This window comes from Acomys russatus, chromosome 8 (genome assembly GCF_903995435.1).
Source record: "Acomys russatus chromosome 8, mAcoRus1.1, whole genome shotgun sequence".
Classification (NCBI taxonomy): domain Eukaryota; kingdom Metazoa; phylum Chordata; class Mammalia; order Rodentia; family Muridae; genus Acomys; species Acomys russatus.
The window spans coordinates 20,221,087-20,245,990 of record NC_067144.1 but is presented as its reverse complement, the minus strand read 5'-3'; the positions used below and the strand labels follow the sequence as shown (position 1 = coordinate 20,245,990).

General features: G+C 45.4%; 1 protein-coding gene across 1 annotated transcript; it reads right to left on the bottom strand.

The window, feature by feature from the left end:
- Positions 1-1,070: 1,070 nt before the first annotated feature.
- Parp9 (poly(ADP-ribose) polymerase family member 9) lies at positions 1,071-24,889 on the bottom strand. The gene is made up of 11 exons (XM_051149869.1): positions 24,771-24,889; positions 22,699-22,802; positions 21,362-21,503; positions 18,322-19,169; positions 16,130-16,342; positions 14,280-14,498; positions 12,309-12,366; positions 7,234-7,620; positions 6,769-6,908; positions 4,593-4,767; positions 1,071-1,558 (listed from the first exon to the last, which is right to left on the bottom strand). Exons 2-11 carry the CDS (start codon positions 22,711-22,713, stop codon positions 1,116-1,118), a joined length of 2,640 nt encoding a protein of 879 aa, XP_051005826.1. The 5' UTR covers positions 22,714-22,802; positions 24,771-24,889; the 3' UTR covers positions 1,071-1,115.
- Between the last annotated feature and the right edge of the window lie 15 nt (positions 24,890-24,904).

Sequence of the window (24,904 nt, the reverse complement as noted above, 5' to 3'; positions counted from 1 at the left end):
GTTTAGTGAGTTAATACTTAAGCCCATATGGTGGATGGATGGCATTGGATTTTTTTTTTTCCAGAGATAGGGTTTCTCTTATAGTCTCGACTGTCCTGGATGTTTTGTAGACCAGGCTGGCCTTGAACTCACAGAGATCTGCCTGCCTCTGCCTCTCAAGTGCAAGGGTTAAAGGCATGCACCATCACCACTCAGCAGCAGTAGATTTTTGTTTATTTGTTTTGGTTCTTTTTTGGGGGGAGGTGTCTTGTTTTTCCAGATAGAGTTTCTCTATGTAGACCCAGGTGTCCTGGAACTCCCTTTGCAAACCAGGCTGGCCTTGAATTCAGAGGTCTCTCCTGCCTCTGCCTCCCAAGTGAGGGGACTAAAGTCATGCTCCACCACACCTGGCATTGAGTGACATTGTTTGGTATGACTGAATCCAAACTGCTATCAATCTTTTTAAAGATTTTGTTTATTTTACATATGAGTGCTCTATCTGCTTGTATACCTGTAGGCCAGAAGAAGGCATCAGATCACATTGTAGATGGTTGTGAGCCACCATGTGGTTTCTGGGAATTGAACCCAGTACCTCTGGAAGAGCAAACAGTGCTCTTAACCACTGAACCATCTCCCCGAGCCCCGAATAGCAATCTGTTGATGTCCTTCCAGGTTGCAACATTTCATTTCACACATTAATACTCAGAGCCAGTTACTCAGACAAAGGTGATTTATTTGGATATTCAAAGTGCTTTATAAAATTATATAGAAAATCTGAAATTGTTCTGTTGACCTATCTTACACTATCATCATTTGGTTATTTATTATCATTGAGTTATTTACTAGAAAGAAAAATATTTGTTATATGTAAAATATTCTTGCTGTTACCTATAGGAAAGGAGATGAACGGTGTCAAGGAGGAGAGACAGTCAGGAAATAGATGTAGTTTGCTCTGTCCACCCAAGGCCAGAGGTAAAGGCGAAGGCACTAAGATGCTAATATGTAGTTGGTGCCATTAGTAACCCAGTCGTTTTGAACAGATAATCCGTTATGTTCAAGCCACTGTCTTAAGTCACCACCAGCTGTCATTTTGTCAGTTCACCCAAACCCTGCTGGCTGTTAAAACAATGTAGAGACTAAACAGGGCTGCCATTTGAGACCCTCCCCCAGGAATGTAATGAAGATATCACTTCTGGTCCTGATGAGACCCTCCCCCAGGACTGCAGGGAAGAGGTCACCTCTGGTCCTGGTGAGTAGTCCTGGGACCACATCTGATGCTGTGACAGTGTCCTATCCTGTGTACAAGTCCACAGATACTGGGGCATCGCCTGCATGTCACTAAAAACAACAACGGTTTCAGGGTTGGAGATACTGTCAACCACGCTGTCATGAGTATCTAAGGCCCCGGGACTCGATGGGGGTGGGGTAATATTTGAGTAACTGCCCTGACAGTAGGAGCCCGTGAGTACATCCGCCTCAAATACATAGATTAGCCTATCTGTGCTAGAGGCTTTCTTGACCTTGTCTGCTAGTCTTCTGAGGCTCTTGGTGAAATATATGCCGCTTCCAAAAACTGGGTCTGAAAGAGAAAAAAAAAAAAACATTCTGGTAGACAATGTCTGTTTGGGTGCTGATATGTACTCGCTCTAGGCTTTCATAATTACCTCCACCCTAAGTTGCTCCCTTGAGTCTGTATCACTGATAACGCTTTACCTTAGAACACACGATTAGAAGTTACAGAGAAGTCACTGGCTTTCAAAGCAGTTTCACATTGGTGAGAGTCAATTAATCTGCAATTTGGATAATACTTTCATTTAAAGCATGAAAATCTAAGATTTGGAGAAACTGCAACTCAAGTCAGTATTAACCAAGCAGTTGGCAGCAGTAAGGAAATCTGTTTTCCTTAGAACACTGGCTGGCTATACAAGCTACAAAAGGGCCTACCTTTACAGAGTTTGCGAATACAACCTTTAGATAGCATCCAGAGAGAGCAGGCAGCCCTAGGACTGCAGGACTGTGAGTTTGAGGCCGGCCTGTGCTATGGTCACAGCACAAAAATCAAAAAGAAAAAGAGGAGTAGGCAAGAAGGCAGAGTCAGCAGGGCGTGGTGGCGCACGCCTTTAGAACCAGCACTGGGGAGGCAGAGGCAGGCGGATCTCTGTGAGTTCCAGGCCAATCTGATCTACAAAGTGAGTCCAGGACAGCCAGGGCTACACAGAGACACGGTGTCCTGAAAAAAAAAAAAACAACAAACAATAAAAATAATCCAGGAAGTGGTGGCACATGCCTTTAATCCCAGCACTTGGGAGGCAGAGGCAGGCAAATCACTGTGAGTTCGAGGCCAGCCTGGACTACAAAGCGAGTCCAGGACAACCAAGGCTACACAGAGAGAAATTCTGTATTGGGGGTAGGGGAGATAGTCTTAGAACAGTTTTCTCCGTTCAAAAGTCCTTTCTTCCAGTGGGTAGAACCAAAGTCATAAGAAAGAGATGTGACTAGTTCTGACACAGAAACTGTAACCTCCCTCTTCCCCAAGCTGCGCCCCTTTTTATCTCCTGGCCCAAATCCTAAGCCTGACTGCCTTGATACTGGGGGATCACATTCTCACTGAAGCTCGCCTCTCCCCACTGTGTCCTGTGAAGACATAGACTCCCCATGCTGAGCCTGCACGCTGTCTTGGCTTTGCAGCTTGAAAGAATAACTTTCCTTCTATTTCTACTTCCCTCCTCCAGGCTAATACACAGACTTCTGGCTGGCTTGCCTGCCCTGTTATTTTATTTAACTCCAGTGAAGTAGTGTTTGAATTCCCTGCTGAGTCCATTTTTTAAATTGCTTTATTGGTGTGACCAAGATCCTGCAAAAAGGATCCTGTGGCATCATCTCCTTGTGGCATTATGAAGACATCAACTAGACCTTAAATGAATCCTCTTACTTGCTGAATTTTTATTTATTTTGTGTAAATTTCATTTATTTCTTTTTTTAATTTTTTTTTCATTTAATTATTTTCTATGTGTCTGTATGAGTGCTTGCGTATGTATATATGTTTGTGCACCATGTGCATGCAGTGCCCATAGAGGCCAGAAGAGGGCACTGGATCCCCCGAGACTGGGCTTACAGATTATGAGTCACCACGTGGGTGCTAAGAATCAAACCCTGGTCCTGTGGAAGGATAAGTGCCTTTAACTTCCAAGCCATCTCCAGCCCTGCTTGCTGGACTTAAAAAAAAAAAAAAAAAAAAAAATTATATGTATTCATTTTTATTTAATGTGTGAGTGCTTTTGTCTACATGAATGTGTGTGAACCACTTATGTGCTTGGTGCCCGAATAGGTCAGAAGAGAGCATCAAATTCCCTGCTCCTGGAGTTACAGATGGTTGTGAACCACCATGTGGGTTCTGGGAATCAAACCCAGGTCCTCTGCAAGAGCAACAAGTGCTCTGAACCACTGAGCTTGCTGAGTTTTACTTTGTTTTGTTTTCGGGTTTTTTTTTGGGGGGGGGGGCAGGATTTCTCTGGGTAGCTTTGGCTGTCCTGGACTCCCTTTGTAGACCAGGCTGGCCTGGAACTCACAGAGATCCACCTCCCTCTGCCTCCCGAGTGCTGGGATTAAAGACGTGCGTCACTACATTCACAACCTTGCTGAATTTTTAAAGGAATCACATTGCTGGAGAAATTGCAGTAATCTGAGTGTGTTCCTCCATCCTGTGAGGCAATCCAAGGTCAGTCTCCTGGTTAGGCAGTTAACTGGAAATGAACAAAGAAGATTTTTTTTCCCTGACTGAGCAGTGCTTCCTGTTCCTGTCCAGCAGCACGTGGTACGTGATCGTTTCTGGGCTTTCCTCTCCTCTCTTTCAAAATGGAGCATCTCACCTGCCAGATCATACCTGATTTATTCATAGGAGATAGAGGCTGAAAGGCCTAGGCCTGGTGGTACATGTCTTTAATCCCAGTTACTAGGGAGAGGAGGCAGAGACAGGCAGATCTCCATGAGCTACAAGCTAGCCAGGACTATGTAGATTCTGTCTTTTTTAAAAGGGGTGGGGTTTTGCAAAACACAAGTTTCCCTTTTTTTTTTTTTTTTTTTTTTTTTTTTTTTGGTTTTTCAAGACAGGATTTCTCAGTGTAGCCTTGGCTGTCCTGGACTCCCTTTGTGGACCAGGCTGGCCTCAAACTCACAGCGATCCACCAGCCTCTGCTTCCCAAGTGCTGGAATTAAAGGTGTGCGCCACCACACCTGGCTCAAGTTTCTTAAATTTAAGTAACTGTGCTTCTAACAAAAGAATGAGGGGTCAGTATTGATCATTTTTGTTGAAATAAGGCAGAGCAAGGACACACCAAGGTGCTCCCTGCAGAGAGAACAGCTAGAACACAGAAACAGGGATGAGATTAAAACCTGAACCATAGATCCTGCCGTTCACCCTTGTGTCAAGGTGACACCCACCAACCAAAGACAGAAAAGACTTCACCCCTGAAGCCCAGGGGCAAAGGCTCCCCCACAGCCATATGCTGATGTCTGCTTGCCTGCGTCCATGCAGGCAGCCCTGAGGACGTGTCCATGCAGGCACAGAAGTCCAGGAGGATAAGCTGAGCCCTCAGGACGAGGCTGACACGTACCACAGTGTGTCGAGTACAGTCTGTGAAAGCCGACTCTGCACACCGTGTTGCAGAACTGATGCGGGACCTGCTGAAACAGTCTTAGGCTCCCAGATCCCTTCAGCGATCTCTCTTCCATCATTTTCTTCTTCTCTTGGAAGGCTGCCAGGAGCGCCCTATTGTCTATCTGCTCCACCTATAAGCAAAAAGGGTAAAAAAAAAAAAAAAAAAAAAAAGAACTGAACTTGTCTGAAGAAATGGCTACTTAAATTGTCTCTTGCGCTACTTGGAAACTACTTAGGCTGTGCAAGTAGAATTCATAACGTTTGCTTTTCACTTCTCTCCTAATTTGGTTTCTCTTCAAATTCTACCCTCGCCCCTTCCGCCCCCCCCCCCCCCCAATAAACACGTTTAATAAAGTTAGCTGTAAGCCTATAGTCTCCAAAGTGGAAACAGGAGGGTCAGAAAGAGATCAAGGGCAATCTCACCTACATAGCAAGTATGAAGCTAGCCTGGGCTACATGAGAGTCTGTCTCAAAAGAAAGTAATATAATAAAAATTCACATGCTTGGGAGATGGCTGGGCTAGCTGGAAAAGTGGTTGGCTTGAACGCATGAGAACCTGAGTTCAATCCACTGAATGAACATTTTAAAAAGCCAAGCAATGTGACACGTGCTTGTGATCCCTGGCGCTGGGGAGGAGACAGGTCCCTAGGGCTCACTGGCAGGTTAGCCTAGGCTAGTTAGTAAGTTCCAAGAAAAAGTGAGAGCCCTGTTTTAGTTACTGTTCTTCTTCTGCCTTTCGAGTGTTGGGATTAAAGGCATGCGCACGATGCCCGGCTTTAGTTACTATTCTATTGCTGTGAAGAGGCACCATGACCAAGACATCTTATAACAGAACGCATTTAAGGGGGACTGAGGGGGGCTGGCTTACAGTTTTAGAAGGTTAGTCTACGATCGGTCATGAGAGGAAGCAGACAAGCATGTTGCTACAGCAGTAACTGAAAGCTTTACATGCCAATCTGTAGGCAGGAGGTAGAGAGAGCTGCCTGTCATAGGCTTTTGAAACCTCAAAGCTCACCCCCAGTGACACACCTCCTCCAAAAACAAGGTGAGCTGTGAAAGATGAATGTCCTAAGGAAGGACACTAGCCAAGGTTCCCTGACTTCCACATGCTAGAAACATCGTGTGCTAGTCTTTTCTGTCAATCTTTTATGAGAAGGAGTTAAAAATCTTTTTAATCTCCTCTACCTAGTAAGACTTTTATGCAAATGTTTTAATCCCCTACCCCCTGTAAAAACTTTTATTTACAAAGGCCAGGCGCCATTCTCAGAGCTTAGGTAATTCAGCAGCTGACACTCCCCAACCCTCTTTCCTGCTCTTTCCTTTTCACTCTTTCTTTGAAAGCTAGCCAACTGAGAGAGAATGTGAGGTCAGATGCAGGACACAGTCACCACCTGTGTTAAGACTATAAACCATGTGAACTCCCTACTCTTCCAAGTTTTGAGTAACACACCCTGCTGATGAGAAGTAGAGTTTTGCCTTGTGAGACACTTTAATTGGCGAAGCAGGCATTTTTATTTAAACAGCTGCACATACCAGGCATGCATATCCTGGTACACACAAACCTACTGTGTAGTCAGAAGATGTCAGTCACTGAAATGACCAACAATCCAGACACACTATGTGTCCCATTAAAGCTAGTGGCTAGAGAGGCAGTTCAGCGGTTAAGTGCACTGACTGTTCTTCCAGAGGTAATGAGTTCAATTTCCCAGCAACCATATGGTGGCTCACAAGCATCTCTGATGTGATCTGATGCCCTCTTCTGGCCTGCAGGTGTACATGCAGACAGAGTATTGTAAACATAATAAATCTTAAAAAAAAAAAAAAAAAAAATTTAAAAAAAGCTAGTGGTAGCACAGAGGGCTAAACACTGTTGGGCTTTCCATTGTTATGGTCACCGATAAGGTAAGCCACCTGCTCATAAACCTTGACTCTGTGGCTCTGCACATCTTGACATTGTTTCTACCTCCTGATTCCAACTATACTTTTCAGACCTGTATTCCCTCCTAGTCTTGACTCCAGACTCCAGGTCCCTGAGCAACTGGCTCTCAGTCTTTGGCAGCTGAATTTTTATTTTGGCTGCAGAACCAGGTAAGAGCAAGGTGAGCCCGAGCCTCCCTTGCCTAGGTAGGTACCTTCACAACCCACAAGCCACACTTTTCAAACTGTTTCCTTCGGTCCTGGAGTTCCGGAGTTAAAGGCACTGGGTATCGTTGAAATGTGTCATCGAATTCTTCCGTTTCATCCAGTATTCCTTGCTGATCGGCCCACTGTCCTAAAAGAGAGAGGGGGGGGGGGGGGAGCTTATTTCAGTGTTTGGTGAGCACAGGCAAAAAGGAGTCTAAAGAGATTTAAGAAACAAACTTCTGCTGCTACTTAAGTATCTTTTTTGGTTTTGTGGGGTTTTGTTTGTTTTTGTTTTTCAAGACAGGGTTTCTCTGTGTAGCCTTGGCTCTCTTGGACTCACTTTGTAGACCAGGCTGGCCTCGAACTCACAGCGATCCACCTGCCTCTGCCTCCCAAGGGCTGGGACTGAAGGTGTGCGCCACCGTGCCTGGCCTGGCAAGAGATTTTAACTTAATATACCATCAGTCACTCACCTGATGAGCTCCGAAGACTCTTCTCCTTTTTCCTGGCCACTTCTTCCTGAACTTCCCACAGCACACATTCAATATTCATAGCTGCTTCAATGACGCCAGCCTGGGCGCCTTTAATCTCTAAAGTTGCCTTATCTGGCCAGACGGTCTCTAAGATGGAGACGCTTGAGGCTGCCTGGAGCTGAGCCAGCAGGTCATGCTCCTTCTTCCCAAGGTAGAGGATGTGACTGTTGGCAATGGTGTGGTGGTCCTTGGAGGTCAGCAACCTTTCCATCCATTCTTTGGCTTCCCACATCTCTCCCACTTTTACACCCATCAGATTGATGGCAGCGGATCCGGCTTCAAGCCCACTTCTTTGCTCCCCTCTGCTCCACTGGGGGACTGAAACAGCTATCAAAAACAGACATGGAAGGCTGGTGGGTTCTTAAATAGTGGAGAACAACACAGCCACTGTTTTCCCGAGAATATTACCACCACTGTCAGCAGCGGCTGCGACCCATCTACGCAGCAGCAGCACCAGTTAGAAAGGGGATGTATGTGCTTAGCTTATGGCCTCCTGAAAAACACAGCTTTAGCTCAAAAGGCAACAGCTTTGTCATGGTCACGCTCTGCTGTGTGTGATTTGTCAATTCACAAATGACTTTACCTGTTCTCACCTGATAAGTGACATGTCCCTTAACCCCTTCCACATACCAGACTTTTAAAAAAGCTTCAGAGTTCAAGGAATAAAATTTATTTTAAAAAACAAAACAAACAAACAAAACCCTGAAGTTGACAGTACTAACATGTGCTTATGATTCTCACTTTTTCTTTCTTTCTTTTTCTTTTCTTTTTTTTTTTTTTTTGTTTTCTTTGTTTGTTTGTTTGTTTGTTTTGAGACAGGGTTTTTCTGTGTAGCCTTGACTACCCTGGACTCACTTTGTAGACCAGGCTGGCCTCGAACTCACAGCGATCCACCTGCCTCTGTCTCCCAAGTGCTGGGATTAAAGGCATGTGCCACCATGGCCGGCCCTTGCTCCCTTACCAAAATAATAATAATAATTCTTTGGAATTTCATACATTTTTTTTCCTAATCCTCTTCCTAGTTCTTCCCAGATACCCCTCTATTTTTATTTTTATTTTTTATGTATTTTTTTGAGACAGTGTCTCATTGCCCAGGTTAGCCTCACAAATTGTATGTAGTCAAGGCTAGCCTTCAATTCCTGATCCTCTTGGCTCTACCTCTCAAATGTTGGGATCAGTGGTGTGGTGGTGGTGGCGCACGCCTTTAATCCCAGCACTTGGGAGCCAGAGGCAGGCAGATCTCTGTGAGTTCAAGGCCAGCCTGGTCTACAAAGCAAGTCCATGACAGCCAAGGCTACACAGAGAAACCCTGTCTTGAAAAACAAAACAAAAAGACAAATAAAAAATAAAAAGGGAGCAAACCAGTAAGTAGATAGTTAGGCAAAACATTTCATAAAAAAGTAAATATGGCTCATAGCTATGTGAAAAGATTGACTGCAATCAGAGAAACGTACCATCACCCACCAGTCAGGCAGGAATTTGGAGGTTTAGCCATATCAAGTGTTGAGAAGTCTATAGAGCAACTGGAACTCCTAAATATCTATGACATAAAACTGGGACAAGCATTCTTATTCAAGATCAAACCCAAAATCTATTGAAAAGCTCATTTAGTAGTTGTGGGGGGCGCGCGTAGTGTGTGTGTGTGTGTGTGTGTGTGTGTGTGTGTGTGTGTGTGTGTGTGTGTGTGTGTCCAGAGAATAATTGGAAAGAGTCAATAGATCTAGCTCAGGTGTTCAGGCTAGGTAGCAAGCACCTTTACCCACCGAGCCATCTTAGAAGTTCACATTGGGGGGAGGGGCTAGAGAGATGGCTCAGAAGTTAAGAGCACTGGCTGCTCTTCCAAAGGTCCCAAGTTCAATTCCCAGCAACCACATGGTGGCTCACAGCCATCTATCATGAGATCTGGTGCCCTCTTCAGGTGTGCAGGTGTATATGCAGGCAGACACTGTATACATAATAAATAAATCTTTTTTTAAAAAAAGGAAGTTCACATTGGAACTAATTGCCCAATGGAAATAACCTGATCCCCTTCAATAATATAAGATTATAATATCGATGAAAAGAAATGACCTTTACATGACTGATTCACAGTATTTTGAGGGGAGAAAAAGCAAGCTGAGAACTATTCCAGACATTTCTCCAAGGGCTTCACACAGATTTATTTGCTTGTTTTTGTTTTTTGATTTTTAAAACAGGGTTTCTCTGTGTAACAGCCCTAGCTGTCCTGGACTCACTTTGTAGACCAGGCTGGCCTTGAGCTCACAGCGATCCGCCTGCCTCTGCCTCCCAAATGCTGGGATTAAAGGCGTGCGCCACCACTGCCCGGGACACTCAGATTATTTTATTTAAGCCTCACAATCCTACGCGATAGGTACTATTTAGTTCATTATACAAATGAAGTCACTTGAGATTCCCAGACTCGTTCAGTAATCATGTCCACCAAGCTAGTGGGTGTGGACAGCTGACCCTAACGCTTACACAACTCTGCTTCCCAGCAGTGATCCCAAGACACCAGGGTAGGGGCTGGAGACAGCTCAAGTGGGGAATAGGATGTATGGCTCTTCCAGGGGACCCGAGTTCGATTCCCACCACCCACATCCGGCAGCTTACAGCTCTAACTCCAGCTCTAGAGGGAGCTCTGGCCTCTGCAGACAAAATTCACTTACGTGCACATGTACAGCCCTCCTCCCATAGCTAAAAATTAAAATAATAAAAAAAGACTACTTAATAAATTATAATAATAATTTTTTCAAAGTTTAAAAAGAAAGACCAGGCCAGGCGTGGTGGCACACGCCTTTAATCCCAGCACTCAGGAGGCAGAGGCAGGCGGATCGCTGTGAGTTCAAGGCCAGCCTGGTCTACAAAATGAGTCTAGGACAGCCAAGGATGCATAGAGAAACTCTGTCTCGAAAATTCAAATAAAAAAATAAAATAAAATAAAATGAAAGACCACTAGTCAGCATCTTCCTACCGATGTCCAGCTAGGTGGTACCAGGAGCTATGAAAAGCATTAGGACAGAACTAGAAGGGAGGGGGAGGGGAGCTGAGAAGAAAGAAAAGCCAATGTTTAAGACAACAAAAGTCTTGAAGGAAATTTCAACCAGAGGCATACTTTCTGCTGTTTCAAATGCTTAGTTGGGAATTTTCATTACTTTCTGGAAGGAAACAAAAACAATACATAGTGGTACCTTCCTGACCCATGATTATTAGGATGGAATAATTGCTTCAGATAGCTCAATTATTCAAACCACTGAGGGTAACTTTTCTAAGAACCAAAACACACCCAATTAACTATTTACTACATAAACGTCTAATGAAAATGTGCTTCTTTTCATCCCTGGCTGGTATAATCTCTCCTTGATAATCTAAGACAATCCCTATCAAACATCCTGAAGGTTAATTATTTTCCTAATAAAAAGAAATTATTTTTATTTTTTTTCATAAGATTTATTTATTTATTTATTATGTATACAGTGCTCTGCCTGCATGTACACTTGCAGGCCAGAAGAGGGCATTGGATCTCATTATAGATGGTTGTGAGCCACCATGTGGCTGCTGGGAATTGAACTCAGGACTTCTGGAAGAGCAGTCAGTGCCCTTAACCTCTGAGCCATCTCTCCAGTCCCAGATGCTTTCAAGAACCACTGAGAAATCATGATCCTTGTCTCTACGCTTCAGCTCGGTGATACACATCGTGCAAATTCCCTTTGGGCATTAGCCTTACCTAAACCCCAGCCCTTCCTTACCTGTTCCTCTACGCTGCACGTGACCTCCCAAACGCGCACTGTATTATTGGTTCACTCCTGTCGGTTTTACTCATCTCAAGTGCTGCCCCACCACCGCTGGCCAACGGAAGTCTTCCCATCCCAAAGCTCAGCTTAGAAACACTTTTGTCCATGAAGCCATTCTTGAAGATCTTTCCCTCTCCTAGTACACCTCAGGAGTTTGCCCATCTTCTCCTTCTTTGCCATCTGGAACTGGTCTAATGCTTTGTCATTTTAAGTTCCCAGGCATTTTTTTTAATAATTGGAAATTATCATAATATTGTCTATTGTTTATTTAAATTACAGTGTGTGATTGCTCTTTCTCTCTCTGTCTCTCTGTCTCTGTCTCTGTCTCTGTCTCTGTCTCTCTCTCTCTCTCTCTGTGTGTGTGTGTGTGTGTGTGTGTGTTATAGTGTACATGTGGAGGTCAAAGGACAGTTTGTGAGAGTCTACTCTGTAGGTTCCGGGAGCTGGGCTCTAGTCCTCAGGCTGGGCAACAGGTGCCTTACCTGATTAGCCATCTTGCTGGTTGGTAAACACCCTCATTATCACTCCACAGACAAATGTAGGCTCCTAATAAGCACCAGCGCAGGACTCCAACAGCCAGCCTACCGAGCCATTGAGCAATCCACACCAGTCCACTCCACCCACCAAAGGAAGTGATACAGAAGGAACCCCACAAGATCACAGCATCCCAGACTGCTTCACCCCAAAATCCCAGCAATCCCAAACCTAGCTCAGCCACGAGATCAACTGGACAGTTCGGGATTTTTTGTTGTTGTTGTTGTTTTCATTTTTGTTTTTCTGAGACAGGAATGTTTCTCTGTGTAGCCTTGGTTGTCCTGGACTTGCTTTGTAGACCAGGCTGGCCTCGAACTCACAGCGATCCACCTGCCTCTGACTCCCGAGCGCTGGAATTAAGGGTGTGTGCCACCACACCTGGTACCCCACCTTTCTTTAAGAAAGAGTCTCATTAGCCTGGTGCGATGGCGCCCGCCTGTAATCCCAGCACTCAAGGAGGCAGAGGTAGGCGGATCACTATGAGTTCAAGGTCGGCCTGTTTTAAAAATTGAGTCCAGGACAACCAAGGCTACACAGAGAAACCCTGTCAAGAAAAACGACAACAACAAAAGTCTCACATAGCCCAGGACAGCCTCAAACTTGCTGTCTGCGTATGACCTGGAATTCCTGATGCTCCTGCCTCCACCCCTGTACCACTGATGCCCGCAGGACTCTTCATTGCTTACTCACCACTGTTACTGCTGAGATTCAGCTCACTGAACCTCTTTGTCAGTTCAGCACAAAAAACCTAAAATAAAGCACAACAGTCACGGTAAAGCAGACACCCACTGTAATGAAACCTCTCCCAGAATGCACCACACCACTGTCATTCTACTCGGTCCCTACTGCCACACGCTCTAACAGAGGCCTTCGACAACCCAAGGGAACACGTGCTGCACTGTGATCTGTTAGAGCAGTGGTTCTCAACCCATGGGTCAGACATCAGATCTTTACATTACGACTCATTACAGTAGCAAAATTACAGTTATGAAATAGCAACAAAAATAATTTTATGACGGCCGGGCCTGGTAGCACATGCCTTTAATCCCAGCACTCGGGAGACAGAGGCAAGCAGATCTCTGTGAGTTCAAGGCCAGCCTGGTCTACAGAAACTATATTAAAGAGTCTCAACATTAGGAAAGTTGAGAACCACTGGATTAGAACATCTGAGAAATTAGTACAACTAAAATTAAAGCAAATTAAAGCCTGTCAGAATTTAGTCTAAATATAAGCATTTATCCATTCAGGTAGGAATGTAGGTGCTGAATTAAAACTAAAATAAAAATATAGATCACTTCTCAATGTTATGAGCACACCAAACTGCTTTATTTGGGTTAATTGTTGTAAACCAGTTAAAATTGGATCTGACTCATAGTAAGCATTCAACATATGTTCTATATGGTAATCATTGTTACAGAGAGTCTACAAAAGAAAAACTGGTTATTTCTAGCCATTTCCCTTAAGACAGAGTCTACCTGAAATCAATGAAATCTCTTAGGGGTTTGAAAACACCTTATCCAGTATCTTTCTTGTTCAAAGTTGATAAAACAGGCATTATTGGAAAATTATAATATGGTAAGATAAAGACTAAAAGACTAGATTTTGCTTTTTATCTACACTTCAAAAATGAAGTGTGTAAGTGTGTGTGTCTGTGTATGTGTGTGTCTGTGTGTGTGTGTGTGTGTGTGTATAGACAGGGTCTCACTATCTCACTATGTAGCCCTGGCTGTCCTGGAACTCTCTCTGTACACCAGGCTGGCCTCGAACTCAGAGCTCCACCTGCCTCTGCCTCCAGTGTCCCAGACTACTGGGATTAAAGGCGTGTTTACCTTGGCTCAGATAATCTTTCCTCTGCTTCCCGAGTGATGGAACTAAAGATGTACACCCTTGATCTTCCCATATTTAGTAACCTGAAGGGAGTATGCCATGGTTGTTCCCTGCTGTCCCTATCCAAAAGTTTGGAAATAAGGCAAATGAGCTAACATTCCACTGATAAAACAGACAGTGAGAGAGGCCATATATAACGGGTGAAGTCAGTTCTTTTCATTTCAGAAGGCAGGAGATGGTGCAGGGTTAGAAATACTTAGGCATAGCCAGGTGTGGTGGCACAGGCCTGTAATCCCAGAGAGGCAGAGGCAGGTGGATCCATCCTGAGTTCGAGACCAGCACGGACTGCCAGTCAAATTCAGGACAGCCAGGGCTACACAGAGAAACCCTGTCTTGAAACAAAACAAAACAGCCTCCCCTGCCCTTCGAAGAAATATTTGCTAAATAACCCTCTATTGCCTTTTATGGATACCCAGCTCTATCCATGACAAAAAAAAAAAAAAAAAACACGCTCAAGAAATATTTCAGAAAAAAAAGGAGGGTAAGGAAGAGACGGGATTAGGGGAGAAAGAATCATCTCATACCAAAAATAGGTTGCTTATGTCTATGGAACAGAGCGAATAAATACCAACGAGAGGAAGCGAAGGAAAAAACTCTAAGTAGCGTGAACACGGCTTGGAATAATGGCCTTTGCCATTAGGCCAAGGGCAGAAGCCTCGTCCAGTTAAAACCCCAGCACACTGTGCTCCTTACCCAGTATGTTAGACTAGAGATACTAATTAGACATGGGTGATGAATGAAAAGCCGCAAGGCTCTCCGGCACAGCTAACTCACTCTGTGTGTCTCCACATCTGCTGGAAAGATCACAATCTTTACGGTTAGTGTTTTCCCCCTGTGCTCTTTGGCAAATGCTAAAACTTCATCAAACATTATCCATGCTGCTATATGCCGGTCCAAACCAATCATTCCTGTGCCGAGGGCAGGAAAGGAGATGGAATTTATGTCTGGCTTGAGGCATTTTTCCAGGCAGCTCTTCACTGCATCTTTCAACACCTGTAAGATAAATACAAGCTCTCAAGATCAACCTTTAAGACAAAAATAAAACTTCACTTAACATTCATTTGTGATCAAAATTTGCCCTGCCAGCCTGCACTTAGGGTTGTGTTCTCGTGTCCTCACGGGACTAGTAAGGCCCCACTCCACAAACCCCACCATAGCAATGAGCTAAACTGGGGGAAATAGAAGGCTGGGAAACGGAGGTGACAGAATGCTACCCAGGGCATTTGAGCACTGTGATCTCTCCCAGTTATGTGGCCTTGATCATCTCCCTAGCTCAGGGAGCCAAGCATCCGTGTGCCATTCATCTGCCACTCCCAAATCAACACAGTTCTTGACAGTTTAATGAAGAAGATGGAGACTAAAAGGAGACTAAAAGAAGCAAGCAGTATCCCATCAGCGTTATTAAGATCTGCCATGTAGCCTCTCCTGGAGAAGTGCTGATAGTTTTGGTAGATTTAAACGTATATCAGCTTTTCTTTTTCCTCTTTTTTTTTTTTTTTTTTTTTTTTTAAGACAAGGTCTCACTATGCAGCCTGGCTAGTCTAAAATTCACTGTGTAAAGTAGGTGATTTCAAACTCACAGAGGTTTGCCTGACACTGCCTCCCAAGTACTGGGATTAAAAAAATAAAAATAAAGAGTAGGCCACCATGCCAGTAAGCTTCCATCAACTTTTCAGTATTGCATTGAATTACCATATAGACAGGAAGGCTGTCTGGCCAATCTGGCATTAGAGAACTCTTTAAGTGAGGGCAAGACGTGGCACAGAAAAAAAAAAGTTACACAAGCCAGGTGTGGTGGTTTATAATCCCGGCACTCAGGAGGCCCACACAGGGAGATTGCCAAGGCTAGCTTGGGCTACACAGTGAGACCTCATCTCAAAAAAAAAAAAAACACAAAAACAAAAAATAGCCAAGTGTGGTGGCACACACCTTTAACCCCAGCACTCTGGAGGCAGAGGCAGGTGGATCCCTGTGAGTTCAAGGCCAGCCTGGTCTACAGAGGGAGTTCCAAGACAGCTAGGGCTTTGTAGAGAGTGACACTATCATAGATAGATAGATAGATAGATAGATAGATAGATAGATAGATATGGATGGATGGGCGGGCGGGCGGGTGGGTAGATGGACAGACAGACAGATAGACAAAAGACACATTGGGATTAAGCATTCCTCTATATCTGGGTGGACTCCCGCTATTCTCTAACTTTCGTATTTAACGGGAAGAGCGGGCTAAGAGCCAATATCTACTATAGGCACATTTGGAAGAGACTGGGTAATAGATTTGAATCCAGCTCCTGCTGGAATTTAATTTGTGAAAGGAAATTTGGAGAGGCTGGACCCCCTGCCTCACCATGGGAGACAGAACAGGTCATTGCGCATTGCGGAGCAAACTGGTGAACAGACTGAAGGGATCTGGGTTTCAGTGCCCATGTGCAGTGTGCACACAGAGACATTGCAAATGTGGGAATGTGGGGCAACCATGCTTGCTCAGCCTTTCACCCTGTCATTGACGTGTTTACAAACAGGGCTATACCGTCTGGTGATAGTTCATCAACATAATCAAACAATGGGAACTTAACAAAATCAACTGTGCAAGTATACAAACATCAAGTTTATTTTGAACTTACCTGGCATTTGTTATCAAGTTGCCATGCCACATGGTACACATACTGGCAGGACAATTTAAATCCTTTTGTGACATGTACCACCTGATAATTTGAAGACAAGTTAATCTTGTCAAGTTCCCTTTCCATTTCAGTGCCTGCTTGTTTAAGAATTGACTCTGACACAGGTCCCTCTTTAAGATTGTATTTGTATACGGAATTAACAATTACATCTGTCTGAAAAATGAAGAAAACACAGGAGTCATTGTTAAAATCCCTCCTAAAATAACTAATTTGTACCTCCCTGAATGTTGGGGGATGGCTTTGTACACTGTGTATTCAAAGGCTGATTTCTGTACCCAGAGATCTGGCTGCAGTCCGGACTTTGGCACTATCGTTACTCTGAAGCATCTCCTGTCTTGGTGTGTTGCAAACACTGTTCTCCATCATCTTCTGATTGGTCAAATAAAGAGCCAAATGGCCAATAGCTGGGCTGGAGAGTTAAGGCGGGACTTATAATCTCAGTGAGAGGGACTCAGGTGGGGACCAGTGCCCTCTTCCCACCTCCACAATCAGCAGGCATGTATGTACTGCCAAGCACACATGCAAGCAACGCGCTCACACTCATAAAATACTAAAATAAAAATTAAAATATAATTTATTTTCAATTTGTCTATGTCTCTGTGTGGGTTTGTACACATTGAGGGTAGTGCCTGGAAAATCCCAAAGAGAACATTAGAGTCCCTGGAGCTGGAATTAAAGACAGCTGTGAGCTGCCTGATTCAGGGGGCGGGGACAAAACTCAGGCCCTCTAGTAGACCAGTCACTCTTAACAGCTGAGTGTTCTCCCCAGCCTCCTTTGCCGCTTGGTTGTTTCTTTTGTTCTGTTTTGTTTTCAGTCTCACCATGTAGCCCTGGCTGGCCTGTAATGCCCTATGTCGACCAGGTTGACCTCAAGTTCACAGAGATCCATCTGTCTCCGCTTCCTCAGTGTTGGGTCTACAGGAGAGCACTACCATACCTCGTTTGTTTTGATTTTGAGACTGTCATCTCCTGAGTATCTGAAGACAACTTTAAATCCCTGATCCTCTTGCTTCTACCTCCCCAGTGTTGGGGTGACAGGTATATAGGTTCTAGGGTGTGAACCCGCGGCCTCCTGCTGCTAGGCAAGTACCCTACCACCGACCTGCATCCTGCAGCCCTTTCACCTTTTTACCTGAGTGCCTGCCTCCCTCTCTGTGTACTTTTGACCCAGCCCCATCTCTCCAGAGCCGACATTACCAGCACCCACTGCCTAGCATACTCAGATCTTCTGTTGTTTTCCCCAGGGCTACGGGCTGACCCCAGGACCTTCCACAGGCTAAGCGAGCATCTCACCCCTGAGCCAAATCCCTAGCCCACGGTTACCTTGAAGACAAATCCACACAGCTTTCGCTCTCTGCCTTACCCCCATCACTTCCGCTGTTTCTGCGTAGGTTGTTTTGTAACAAAGAATAAAGTTTCTTAGGAATTTTCTAGCATTTCCTTTATGTTCTCAAGCACAAGGCTAAAGAAAGCAAATGTAGCTGGGGCAGTGGTGGCGCACGCCTTTAATCCCAGCACTCGGGGAGGCAGAGGCAGGAGGATCGCTGTGAATTCAAGGTCAGCCTGGTCTACAAAGTGAGTCCAGGACAGCCAGCGCAGAGAAACCCTGTCTTGGGGAAGAAAAAAAAAATCTAGTGCTTGAGGCTCAGGGAAGAGGATTACAAATCCTGGGTGACTTGGTAAACAAACAAACAAACAAACAAACAAACCATCAACACCATCAAAAACAACAAATAAGAAAGAACTTAAGTTCTTTGGGATGAAAGAGTATTCTAATTCCTTACCATTTGTAGGAACCAAAGCCTAATGATTATAACTCTTATATTAACCCTGTGCTGCACACTATTGTAACCGTTTCTTGGATAACAATTCCAGTATTTAATGACATCAGATGTTTAAGTATTGATGTGTGTTTTAGAGGAAGGACCAAAGACCGGAAGAAAGAAGGTTGTTGAGTCAGGAACTAAGGAAGCTGCTCTCCAATCCGGACAGCCCAACCCTGACAGTCATGCTCTTAACCCCACTCCCAAAAAGATGCATCCTACTGTCCTCTGCTTTCAACACCTTAGCAATTACCAGGCAATTCCAGGATTCCCCTCTCTCAGTGCCAGAGAATAAAAACAAAGACTTACTGTTTGCAGTTCGATGTGGCCTTGGACAATCTGGAGAGTCAGGCCCTGGCCAATTTGAAAGGTCACAGCAGAAGAAGGGGTAGTTTCTGGACCGTTCCAGGCACCCATCACCGACAGAATACCTTCTGCTGCGCGTTTAAAAGACGCAACAGTGGGGTCCTCGTTGCTCACCAGATGGATCTCTTTCAAAGCGCCCACCGTTTGCTTCCCTTGGATATAAAAGTAGATCGTTTCTAAAATTGTGCCTGTACACAAATCCAGAGGAAACCGGAAAATTCCAGAGCTCAGGGCTGGGATAGCTACTGTCTTAATGTGTGTATGTTTTATGGTGACATAGTCTAGAATGTTCACAATGGCACGATGCAGCAATTCAATAGCTTTACTCTGGCTGCTCATCCCTGTCCACTGAGGACCAACAGCGTGGATAATCAAAGAACAAGGAAGCCTCCCTGCGGTCGTGACAGCTATTTTTCCGGTGGGAACTTTACCCCAGGTGGCAACCCATCTATCGCTCTCAGTTTGGATTTCAAGACCACCAGCTTTCACCAGGCTTCCGGCCAGGCCACCTCCGTGCATAAGGTCTTCATTGGCTGCGTTCACCACGGCATCAACAGCATGTCTGGTGAGGTCATCCTTCCAGACCGATAACTCTAGCCCAGCGGTCAGCCGACCTCTGAAGACTGGCTGAGCAGGAGAGCTGTTTCCTGGTAGAGTTGGACAGCTCAGGGTACAGGCACACCCAAACTTATTCCGGAGGACTTCACACAGCTGGCTCTCATTGCTTTTTAAAATTTTGAAGACATCGTGTTTAACGGGAATTTGCCATCTATTGTGTTCTTCAAGAGAATCTGCTGGAAAAGGAGAAAAGACGAAACAAGAAAGAAATGAACAATGATTCCTTTGAAAAGGCTGTGGTTTCCTTCCACAGTACAACTGAGCTTCTTACTTGGAAAGAAGGATGAACTCCCATTGTCCCGAGTCCCCCCGCCCATCCTCCGCACCCCGTCATACTGACTGCTTTTCCACACATGGAATCAGGCCAAGGATATCTAGGAGTCTTCAATGCTAAGTCCCTTGAAAAGGGCTCAGTCTTGTGTGTGGCGTTTAGTTTAGCACTCGCTGAGTGAGAAAACAGCAATGTCTTGAATGTATGTAAAAATCCTGAGTTTGGGTAGACTGAACGCCAAGCACACACACACTAAAATACTAAAACGCCTTAATTGTGATTTAGAAATAAAGAGAAGCTGTAGTCATGACTTCTTTGCTTTTCTTAGTGTCTCGGTTTACATTTGCTGAGTGTAAGTAGTTTAAGAGATGATTCTAGAAAACACCAGGGGTTCCAGTCTTCAGGTTAAGAAGAGATCATAAGACACTAAGACAGGAAAACAACAACAACAATAACAAAAGCAAATAAAGCTTGTCTCTCCTAGAGGGCAGAGAAGATCGTGTAGCTCAGAGCCATAGCCCCAGAGCATCACATTACAGGAGCTGAGACTTGTATCCAGCTTCCATGGGTGTTCCTTACTGAGGGTAGATGGGCAACACAGGACCAGCCAGTGGGGAGAAGGCCAGCAGCCTCTGCCTCATGGCACTCACTCTGGTCCTCAGAGTCAAAATCAACAGATACAGCCCAGTGGCAAAAAAAAAAAAAAAAAAAAAAAAATATATATATATATATATATATATACACACACACACACATACACACACATACATACATACATACATATATATATATATATATATATATATATATATAATAAGAAATAAAAAGATTTACTATGCTGTGCATGCTTGTCCTTTCCCTTGGCACTGGGGAGGCAGAGGCAGTAAGATCTCCGTGAGATGAAGGTCAGCCTGGTTTACACATGAGTTCCAGGCTAGTCAGAACTGTATGGTGAGATCTTGTCTTTGAGAGAGAGAGAGAAAAAAAAAATCACTTACTGCATTTTTTTTCAGACTACAAGATGTGCTGTTCACATCCCCCTTGTTTGTGCATGAAAAATCTAGTTAGCTCACGGCCTCTAGCCATCTGCCACTAAAGTTCACCCTTACTAGTCACAGTTCTCAGGACAACGGCCATCAAAGACTGAGTGCGGCCACTTATGCCCTGTGTGGGGCACCTTTACCACACATCTCAGGATGCCACAGGCTTCAATTAGAGGGCAAGGAAAGTTGGTGGTCATGAGAATACAAGACTTCACTGTGTAGTCCTTGAATTATACTCCTCCTGCTCTGGTCTCCTAAACTGTGGGATTACCACCCACACCCACCTAGCATAGATTTTCATAGTCTGACAGGTTTCTTTTTCTTTCATATAAACCTTTGATACTTCTCACTCCACCTCAATATCCACTTTCTGGATAACCTAACCTGTGGAGTGACAAAATCTTTTTCTGAAAATCCCTCTTACCTTCAGAAACTGAATGTTTTTTTTTGGGGGGGGGTGTTTGTTTGTTTGGTTGGTTGGTTGGTTTTTCAGTTCTCTTGTAGTCCTGGCTGTCCAGGACTCACTTTTTAGACCAGGCTGGCCTTGAACTCACAGAGATCCTCCTGCCTCTGTCTCACGAGTGCTGGGATTACAGGCGTGCGTCACCAGGCCTGGCTTTAATTTACTTCATTTCTAATCCCGGCCACAAAGAACGACTTCCAGTGACCTCTGCTACCCAAAAGAAGCCACAAGTAAGCAGTTGGTCTCCACTGGCCTGAGCACTGATAAGAAACCTCAACTGGGTCACCACTAGTGTTAGGCAGACTGGCGCTTCCAGCTCTTAGTCAGCCTTTCTGCCTCTTCCGGCTGTCCTGCCCTGGTGTCAGAGGGCAGGCAGAGGCGGAGAGATCTGAGTTTCAGGCCAGCCAGATCTACAAAGTGTTACCCGTCCCAAACAAAAACAATAGAGAAAAGAGTCTCGTATCTGCCAAAAAGAGAAAGGACAGAGCGGGCCCAAGAGAACATGTCTCCCAATGCCACGGTGCCTCAGATGCAAGACCCCCTCCTGAAACACGTGCTGGCATCTTCAGGGTGCCTGCCATCACACACCTGAGCCCCTGGAGGGGAGATAGTCTCCTTCCGTGTGCCCTCTTCTGCACTGAGGGAAGAGCTGAGCAAAGCCTTTCTTAAGTGAGAGTAAGAAAGAGGTGATCATACCTGGTCTTTCGGTGGAAGCTGCTGCGCCAACGCCCTGCGAAAACAACGAGACCGCTGCTTTAGAAGCCGGAAGCCGGAAGAGCAGAGATAGCGGACAGCACACACAGTCTACTGAGCAGAAGTGCGTTCAAAGCGTGGGTTATTGTTTGCTTGGATTCACTATTCAGTGTGTTGATTTTTGTCGTGGTCTTTTTGTTGTTATTGTTGTAGGTTTGATTGTTTGTTCACTTCGTTCTCCACTTTGGTTTTTCCAGACAGGGTTTCCCTGTGTAGACCAGGCTGGCCTTGAACTGCCTCTGCCTCCCCAGTGCTGGAATTAAAGGCACGCGCCGCCACCACCAGGCTTGTCCTGTTGCTTTTACTCTGTGTGCCTAAAACACTGAAAATACTAACCCTGATCCTATCTATGCCTGCATTTTGGTCTGTGCACCGCATGCTTGCTGTGGAAGCCAAAAGACGGCACTGGATGCCCTGGAACTAGAGGTAAAGACAATGGGTCCCCATGTGAGGCCCGGAAACTGAACCTGGGTTCTCTCAAAGAGCAGCCAAGCACTGTCACCCTCTGGCCCCAGGAGAAAACTTAGATTTTTGTTGTTGTTGTCGTTTTGTTTTTTCGAGACAGGGTTTCTCTGTGTAGCCTTGACTGTCCTTGACTCGCTTTGTAGACCAGGGTGGCCTCGACCTCACAGCAATCCAACTGCCTCTGCCTCTCGAGGGCTGGGATAAAGGCGTGCGCCACCACCGCCCGGCTGAAAACTTAGATTTTTAAAAACAATTTGTATGTATGTACAAGCCTGTGTAAGTCTGTGTGCACCACATGCATGTAGGAGCCAACAAAGACTAGGAAAATGAATCAGATCCCCTCGAGCTGGAGTTCAGGCAAGATTGTAAGGCACCATGTGGGTGCTAGGAACCAAACCTAGGTCCTTTCCAAGGGTAGTATACACTCTTTTTTTCCTCCCCCCTTCAAGACAGGGTTTCTCTGTGTAGCCTTGGCTGTCTTGGAACTTGCTCTGTAGACCAGGCTGGCCTCAAACTCAAGAGATCCGCCTGCCTCTGACTCCCAAGTACTGGGATTAAAGGCAGGCGCCACCACTGCCCAGACAGTATACACTCTTAACCACTGAGGGGATGCTAAGTGTAACTGAAGCCCCAGCTTTCTTACTGTTACAGGAAGAACTCGTCACATAATTGGACTGTAGGGTGGAAGATATTTCTTATGTTTTTACCATATGAGAGGCCATCCTTCTGGTCCCACGTGGGTCTTTAGACGTCTTATACTCGTTTGTGTCTCCAAGTGTAGTCTGTTGATCCTGGAGATGGTGGACTGCTTCTGGAGACACATGGAGAGAATACAGTAAGCTCAGACCAACACTGAAGGAATCTGGGTTTGGCTACTGTCTTTGAGATGATGAGGTCTCAACAGGTTACTATGCCTGGTCTGGAATTTGCTATGCAGATGAGGCTGGCTTCGAACTTAGGTATTTACCAGCCTCTGCCTCCCCGTGTACTGGTATTAAAGGCTTGTGCCACACGACTGAAGCAGAGGGGGATCTTCTAAGAATATACCATAGGAGGCTGGGTGCGCACACCTTTAATCCCAGCATTGGGAGGCAGAGACACCGGGAGCTCCTGAGTTTGAGGCCAGCCTGGTCTACAGAGTTCCAGGACAGCCAGGGCTACACAGAGAAATCCTGTCTTGGAAAAAACAGAAAAGAATATACCAGCCGGGCACAGTAGCACATGCCTTTAATCCCAGCCCTCAGGAGGCAAAGGCAGAGGTAGGCAGATCTCTGTGAGTTCGAGGCCAGCCTGGTCTACAAACAGAGTCTAGGACAGCCAAGGCTCTGGGTAATAGAGAAACCCTGTCTGGGAAAACAAAAAAAACAAGAAGGAGGAGGAGAGAAGAAGAAGAAGAAACCATAGGGGACCTCAAAGACATTTCTGATTTCTAGCTGCATTAGCTGCATTTCGTGTCAATGGTGAAGGATGTTTTCATGTAACATTGTTTTGCCACTGTTACTTTTACCTTCTGGGAATTCTGACTGAAGCCAGAGTAGGAAAGCTGTAGGGGCTGGGATAGGAAAAGCTTTATGAAGGGAGCCAGGAGCCAGGCCTTGAAGGCGTTGGTATACTCCGAAAATGATAAGTGCTGAGGCAGGGCACGGCATCTAAAGGGCAGCCTCAGGAACAGTGGAGCTCCCTCCAGGTGCTGGCACCTGCATGGGGTGTGTTCTACTGAAACTGTTATGAACAGGTCTGACCTAAGGACAGCTGGATACAAATCAGAAACTCTGGGGGAAATTTGCGTTTCCTTGATTAAAACCCACAGCGCAGTAATCTAAAACTGTTGCTATCTCTAAGTCTCTGGAGTGATGAAGATCTTTGCAATAGGAAAACTGCGTATGTCGTTAAAGTCCTACACCATGAGGTAGGAGGATACTAACCCAAACTTTAAGGTCCGCTGTGCCTCCAGAGGGCAGCGTTGCTTTCACAGAAGATCGCTAAGGTTCCTCAGAGGCAGCTGATGGGCATCCGCTTTGGACGCTGCACTTGGCTTTCTTGAGGCAAGCAGGCCAAAAACAAATGCTTCCTTTTTCCTTGTCCTTTTATATAGACGCAGCTACCAGAAGGTGTGGCCCAGATTTAGGGTGGGTCTTCCTGCCTCCAACGACCCAATCAAGAAAACCCCTCACAAGCAGGGCCCAGCTAGTTTGGGGTTTTAGCTGACTCCAGCCATAGTCCAAATGACTAGCACAATTAGCCATCGCCTTTTATACGAGTTAAACTATGATGGTAAACTATAGAATTAACACACACAATTCCCACTGCATTTCTGTTGACACTATCGATCTTACAAACTTTTCCATTTCCTTTCCCTGACCAGCCTCATCTGCTCCCAGGCCTGGGGCTGAGCCCTCAGGACTTCAGACTACAGCTCTCCCAGCCGCCCCTCCTCCGCCCCTCCTTAAGATTTGGCTTGAAAGCAGCTGTTGGAGGCCTTTGGCCTTTGCTTTGTTCCCAGGTATTGACTCCACTTGTAACTAGATACCCTTCTGTCTCACTCTCTGGGGACTCAGGGCAGCGAGCAGATCTGTGCTGTTCGCTCACTTAAAGACCCAGAGCAGAAAATTCCTAAGTGTCCGTCTAACAGGAAAAGAACAGTTGATGGGTCACAAAGCAGGCAAACGCCCTCAACTTCAAAGAAAACAGGTAACCATCACTTGAATTCAGAATCGCATCTCGGCAACTACTAGTTATAACAATGGTTTCAAAAAAGCACAAAAGAGAAACTTTTTACCCCTCTACTCCGCTCCACACTCTCTTGGGAGGCCTGGACCTGGGAAGCCGGTTCCCGCCACTCTTCCAATCCTGCAAGAAGACCGGCGACTCCGAGAAAACTATTTTCCCTAAGCGCCCGCCGCGGGGGTCTGC